The sequence below is a fragment of the Octodon degus genome, unplaced genomic scaffold (genome assembly GCF_000260255.1).
Source record: "Octodon degus isolate 3935 unplaced genomic scaffold, OctDeg1.0 scaffold00506, whole genome shotgun sequence".
Classification (NCBI taxonomy): Eukaryota; Metazoa; Chordata; class Mammalia; order Rodentia; family Octodontidae; genus Octodon; species Octodon degus.
Genome location: NW_004525082.1, coordinates 61,244 through 68,041, shown reverse-complemented (window position 1 = coordinate 68,041; position 6,798 = coordinate 61,244). Strand labels below are relative to the sequence as shown.

At 36.7% G+C, this 6,798-nt stretch overlaps 1 protein-coding gene across 2 annotated transcripts; it reads right to left on the bottom strand.

Annotated features, from left to right (window-relative positions):
* Positions 1-6,012: 6,012 nt before the first annotated feature.
* On the bottom strand, positions 6,013-6,798 carry LOC101565109 (acidic leucine-rich nuclear phosphoprotein 32 family member E-like). Of its 2 annotated transcripts, none has more exons than XM_023708729.1 (3): positions 6,572-6,798; positions 6,278-6,450; positions 6,013-6,245 (listed from the first exon to the last, which is right to left on the bottom strand). In XM_023708729.1, exons 1-3 carry the CDS (start codon positions 6,796-6,798, stop codon positions 6,013-6,015), a joined length of 633 nt encoding a protein of 210 aa, XP_023564497.1. The 2 variants fall into 2 exon arrangements, with proteins under 2 accessions (XP_023564497.1, XP_023564498.1); XM_023708730.1 differs by having other exon boundaries at positions 6,013-6,237; positions 6,282-6,380; positions 6,745-6,798.

Below are 6,798 nucleotides of genomic sequence, written 5' to 3'. Positions count from 1 at the left end.
TTAAAATATGATCTAATTTTTAAATGTTCTTTATCATATTATGTAGGGACTTAAAGTTCAACATATCAATACTTGATGAGAAATACCTGCTCCTTATTATGCCTAACATGTTTGAAATGAAGTGAGATAGTGAGGTTAAGCTTGATAGCCTAAACCGATTGATAATATCAATAAGCTTGTCTTCTGAATGGTTAACAACCTAAGCTTGCAGACCAAAATTAGAAAAGAAGGAGGGCTACAAGGAAAGCCAACATTTTGGCCCTAATCTTCTAAGGTCAGTTAAGACTCAGGAAATATGAGCACTTGTACTGTAACGTCATGTACCTCGGTTGTGTCCGAAATTTTCTGATTAAGAAGATTATTGGGTCAAAGAGGAAAGTGATTGATGACGTAGAGTGGGCCTAATGAGAGTCACATGGGGAGAAGACACTCTCTCAGGCTTTCACAGAGAGCACATTGGCCAAGCAATGGTCGTGACTCATCCACATGGCTGCACTGACAAAGGTTCTCCAATCTGAGGTACAGGATCTCAGGATAAATCCTGAGGGCATTTCACTGACCTTCTCAGACCCAAAAGCTACAACTCTTGTTGCATAGGTCCTGCTTTACCTTGGTCTTAGCCATCCAGTAAGAAAGTATGAAGATGAAATATAGGAAGTAAAGCCATGCTATGTTGAGCTGTGGGGGACTCAGGTCAATAATTTCTGACATTGCCAGTTAAACAGAAGACCCAATGCTATTATGGGCTACTGGACTCCTTTAGAATATTTTGCTGAGTTTACACACCTATAATATTCAAATAATAGAACTTAGCGAAAAAGGGTATTCAGATGAATGCTCATTTTGTATCTGTGTATTCAAAGTGGTTAGGATAGATATATAGTTACATTCTCTTAATTAATACAATGATTTGTTCTATTGGTGTTTGTAAATAGGATCTCAAGTCCGCATCTTGTACAGCAATTAACCACTAAGAAGAATGTATGCAGTGTATTAGTTATTGAAACTATCCTAGCGATTTGATTTGAAACTGTCTCATTGCTATTTGTTTAACAATAAAATTATGAAAAAATTTGTACATCATTTAAAAACATTGCACAACTGATAAACAATAAAATTCAACCTATAAGAAATTTCAAGAAATAATAAAATTGCCTCTGCTAATACTAAAATAAATAAATAAGAGATAGTCCCAGTTATTAATTCTTTGAATTACTACCCGTGAGATTTGATTTCTGTTCATGAACTCTTTGCCTACCTCTATGTCTTCAAAAGTTCCTCCTCCATTCACTTCCTGGACATTTAGTTTTTATGTTTTAATGTTTAGATCTTTAATCCACTTTGACATTAGCTTAGTGTATATTGATGGACCTGGGTCAAGTTTTCTTTTTTGGCATATAGAGAGCCATTTTTCCCGCACCATTTGTTAAAGAGACTATCTTTCTTCCAGTAAGTGTATTTGGCCCCTTTGTTGAAGATCAGGTGACTCAGTGTGTTCATACAGGCCTTTGCATCTTTTAAATCTATTCCATTGATCCTTGGATATATTTTGTTGCCAGTACCATGCTGATTTTATCACAGTAGTCTTGTAGTATAATTTCAAGTCATGAATTGTAATGCCTCCTGCCTTGTCTTTGCTGCACAGGATTGCCTTTCACTACTCTCTGTCTTTTCTGCTTCCAAATAAATTTCAAGAACTATTTATCTAGATCTGTGAGGTATGTTGGTAGTAGTTTGATAGGGATTGGATTAAACTGGTACAGCAATTTTGGGAGTATGGCCATTTTCACAATGTTAGCTCTTCCTATTCAGGAGCAGGGAATATCTTCCCATTTTCTGAAATCCTCTAGGATCTCTTTTTTCAGAGTACTGTAATTTTCCTTGAAAAGATCTTTGACTTCTTTAGTTAGATTAATTCCATGGTTTTTCATTTTTCATGGTGCTCTTGTAAAAGGTATTGTTTCTATAATTTCCCTCTCGGCGTATTTGTTATCTGTGTAGAGGAATGCTATTGATTTTTGGGTATTGACTTTGTATTCTGCTATGCTACTGAATTTCTGTATCAATTCTAGTAGCTTCTTGGTACAATTTTTTGTGTCTTCCCAGTATCATGTCATCTGCAAATAATGATAATTTAACTTCTTCTTTACCTATTCTTATTCCTTTATGTCTCTCTCTTGTCTAATGGCTATAGCTAATGTTTCTAGAACTACATTGAATAAGAGGGACGATAAAGCACATCTTCATCTTGTACCAGATCTGAGGGTAAAAGATTTTAGTTTTTCTCCATTTAGAATTGTGTTAGTTATTGGGTTGTCATAGATGGCTTTTATCAGACTGAAGTAAAGGCTATCTATTTAAATTTTCTGAAGGACTTTGAACGTGAATGAGTGTTGGACTTTATCAAAAGCCTTTTATGCACCAGTTGTGATGATCATGTGGTTTTATATTTCATTTTATTGATATAGCTTATTACATTTATAAATTTGTATATATTGAACCATCCTTGCATCCCTGGGGAGAATCCTACCAAGTCATGGTGTATAATCTTCTTAATGATTTGCTGTATTTTATTTGGTAGGATTTTATTGAGGATTTTTGCGTCTATGTTCATGAGGGAGATTGCCCTGTAGTTCTCTTTTTTAGCTTCATCTTTCCCTGGTTTTGGTATCAGTATGATACTTGCCCCAGGAATGATTTTAGGAGGATTGCTTTCTTTTCAATTTCATTGAAATGTTTGAGGAGTATAGGGAATGTATCTTCCATAAATTTCTTGTAGTCTTCAGCTGTGAATCCATCAGAACCTGGACTTTTCATTGTCAGTAGGATTTTTTTCTTACATTTTGTATTTCATTGGCTGAAATATATGTTATTGGGTTATTGAGAGTGGTTATACCTTCTACATTCAGTTTTGGTAATTTGTACTTTTTTTGGAATCTGTCCATTTCTTCTGTGTCTTCTATTTTGTGACAGCAATGGTTGTCAAAGCAGCTCTTCATAATCTTCTGAATTTCCACTGGGTCTGTGGTAAATACACCCCTTTCATTCCTTATTGCTTATATTTAAATTTTTTCTTTCCTCTTTTTTATGAAGTGACTTAGGAGCTTATTAATTTTATTTAATATTTCAAAGAATCAGTTTTTTGATTCGTTAATTATTTGAACTGTTTTCTTCATCTCAATTGAATTAATTTCTGCTCTAATCTTTATGATTTCTTCCTGTCTTTGGGCTGTGGGTTTAGTTTGCATATATATATATATTCTTTTTCCCATCTTTTCTCTTTCCCTCATCCCAATTGTTCCTTCCCTTTGAGTAGATCCTTTCCCTTTCACAGTATCTATTGCATCTTTCACATTTTATTTAGAGTTTCAGGTTCTTATACTAGCTGGACAATATGAAGTTTGCACATGCAGGTCTTATTTACTTCACTACTTGCATCATTTACCTATAAATCCTTGAGTGTATCATTTTTATAGCTAATACTCCATTATGTAAAAATACTATGCATTTTTTATTCATTCCTAATTTGATGGGCATTTGGGTTTTTTCCATGATTTAGCTATGACGAATTATACTACTATAATCATGGTTGCACATCTATCACTGCTGTACGCTGTTTTCAGTTGTTCTGGAAAAGTGCCCAAGAGAGAAATAGCTATGTTGGCTGGAATCTTTAATCATAGGAGGTTTTTCTAAACACTCTCATGGCTTTATCCAAAACACAGTTGTACAAAATTATTTTCAAAGTTTTTAGGGAAAGGTTCTTGAGGAATTTAACACATTCTATACATACTGCTATACAAAAAGCATGAAAATATAACCCAAAACTTCTACAAAATATAAAACCCATACTTACTTATTCACATGAAAAAACCACCCACAAAGCTACATAAGTTTTAAAAGCTATCTGGGGACTGTAAGTTTTATTGTCAAACCAAAGAACTCTAATTATGATTGCACAATAAAATGATTGATAAGAAAGTCAAAACATAGACTTAGTTTTTTAAATAAGTATTTTGTACTTATTGATAGCATAGTATGCACTGCGAATTCTTAGAGACTAAATATGGCATTCCAACTGTTAAATAAGGGGGGGGGAAAGCTTAGCTTTCTGGAGATTCCAGGCCTTCATTATATTTGTCCTGTTTTCAGCCACTTTGCCATTTTTTTAGTTTCTCCACAAATAACTTCATAATTTTTACTCTAATACTCGAAGTCCTCCATTTTAAACTAAAAAAGCAGCAGCAATACCATACTGGTTTCAATGTGTCCCAGTAGAGAAGTGTAACTTCAATTTACTGACACTGTTTAGAAACTTACAAATATTCTGAGGGCTGGCCAAATAGCTCAGCAGATTAAAGTGCCTGCAAGAAGGCACAGGGGCCAGGAATTCGATCTCTGGGCCTGCCGTGCCAGCCCCACCCCAGAGGGGCGCATTGAGACTGAGTGTGGTGGCACATGCCTATAATTCCAGCTCTTGGGAGGCTGTGAACAAGCAGATCACAAGTCTAATCTAGCAGTGAGACCCTGAACTCCCTATAGACCCGTCCCTAAAATAAAATTTAAAAAGGTTACAAATATTCAAGGAGAAAAATTTCAGACAGCAAACATTAAAACAGCACAACTGCCTTGGACAGGATGCCTTGGTGACAAAAAAAAAAAACAAGGAGGGGGGTAAGGGGCTTGTCTCCTTGTTAGGCTCTGTTCAGTAGCCAGATGTACACATGCTCACACTTATCACAGGTACTGTTCTATTTGTAATGAGCTCCACCTTGAAAATCAATCATAATATCAATTTAGTTACAAATATTTTTCCACCTAACATAACCAATAATGTTTTATCTGGTAATGCATTATAACTATAGGAAGAATAATTAAAGTTCTATTCAGAAAAACCATAAATACTTCACAGAATTGGCATCCAAGTCCTTTGGGAAACCAACAGGCAACTGCCCAGGCATTTGAGAAATACTAATACGACTGGTAAAAGACTCTCTTACTTCTATCCTCAGCAGAACCTGGTGAATAAAATTTTATCAACAACATTAAGTTCTGAAAAATTTCTGTTTTTTCCACTTCATTTATTTAAAACCTAGCCAGATCTGAAAAGGTGACTAAGGTATGGGACTAAAGGTTTCCTTGGAGTTCTTGGGCCCAAACTTCTGGACAGAGTGGGCAAGAAAGGGAGGGGAGCACGGCAGTTGCCTATAGGAAGAAGGGGACCTGGGACCCAGCACGCAACCCCGGGTGTGTCGGGAGGGCTTACCGCATGCCTCTGGAGTTAGTATGAGCAATTGCTATTTTTCCTTCAAGCACAAAAGCTAACCTGTCATCACAAAGTCCATGAACTACGTTAATTACTAAACAGCACCCCTCCCAAGTCCATGAAATATATTGCTGAGTGGGAGTGTGCTCTCCTGCATCTGCTTTCCAACAGAATGCATGTAACAAGCATCCAATACCCTTAGCCAATAAGTCACTGCCTTCAAACTAAAGCTCTCTGTATCATTTCAAAAAATATAATCAACTTATCATTCAAGAAACTATTGTCATTTCATACTACAGCTGACTGGAGTTTCAGTTAACTTGTAAATAACTTTAAAACCTTATGAATGAAATGCACCAAACTATACCTGTGTAAAAGTAATCTTATTTAATTATGGGCTAAAAGTTGCTAATACAGTGTGCTTGAATTAGAAAAATTAAGATTCTACATAAATTGCTAGAGAATTTCACAATGGTGGGAGGGATCAATGAAAAACTTTCTCTACATACGATCTGATCATTAACAGACTAGTAAATCCTAATTGAAATGATAAGGCAAAAATAGTAAAACCCCGCTTTTCCTATAAAAAGTTACACATTATCTTCTACAGAGAAGATCTATCATACAGGGGGAAGTAAACATGTGCTCGTGTCACTGCACACCCAGAGCATCAGTGAGCATGGTCCCTGGGCGGGTGGTCACTAAGCAACCTAGTCATCTCTTTCCTCACCATCATCCTCAGCTTCTCATTTTCTCTTCTCCCCCCAGAGACCTTCTTCCTCTTTTCCCTCTTCTCCTTCTTCAACATAGTCATCATCATCTTCATCATCCTGTATTTCTTTTTTTATCGAGTACGAGAGGCCTACTTCTTCTCCCTCTCCCAGTTCTGAGCCGGCCTCCTCCTCCTCCTCCTCTTGCTCCTCCTCCTCCTCCTCCTCCTTCTCTTCCTCCTCTTCCTTCTCCTCCTCCTCCTCCTTGTCTTCTCTTCCTCTTCGCTCCACTCAGGGAAACCAGCTTCCTCTTCATCATCTTCCTTTCCATCTTCATCCTCCTCCTCTTCTGAGCCTGGTGCTTCCTTATCTTCCTGATCATATCCATCTAAGTATGTGATTTGCTGCAGCAGCTCAAAAATACTTTCTTGGTAATCTTCCAGGTTTGTGATCTCATAATTAAACAAATCCAGACTTCAAACTTTTAAGATTTTGCAGAGCTTCTACTAAATTTAGATCTTTGATCTTATTTCCACTCAGATTAAGGTAGGTAAGATTTGGGCATTACTCTGTTAAAATTTCCAAGTCTCCAGACATTGCATTGTCAGGAAGTTCCAACTTCCAAAGTTTATTTAGGCTGGGAAGGTGGGCCAGTGAACGGAGTGCCACATTAGCCATACTCAGAAATTCCAATTCTTTAAAAGTGTCATTCAGGCCCTCAATTTCCCCACTGACACACAGGCAATTATCAAGAACTAATTCTGTCACTTTCTCTGGAGCTCTGTTTCTTAGCACCAGGTTAATCTTCTTCACCATCTCCAT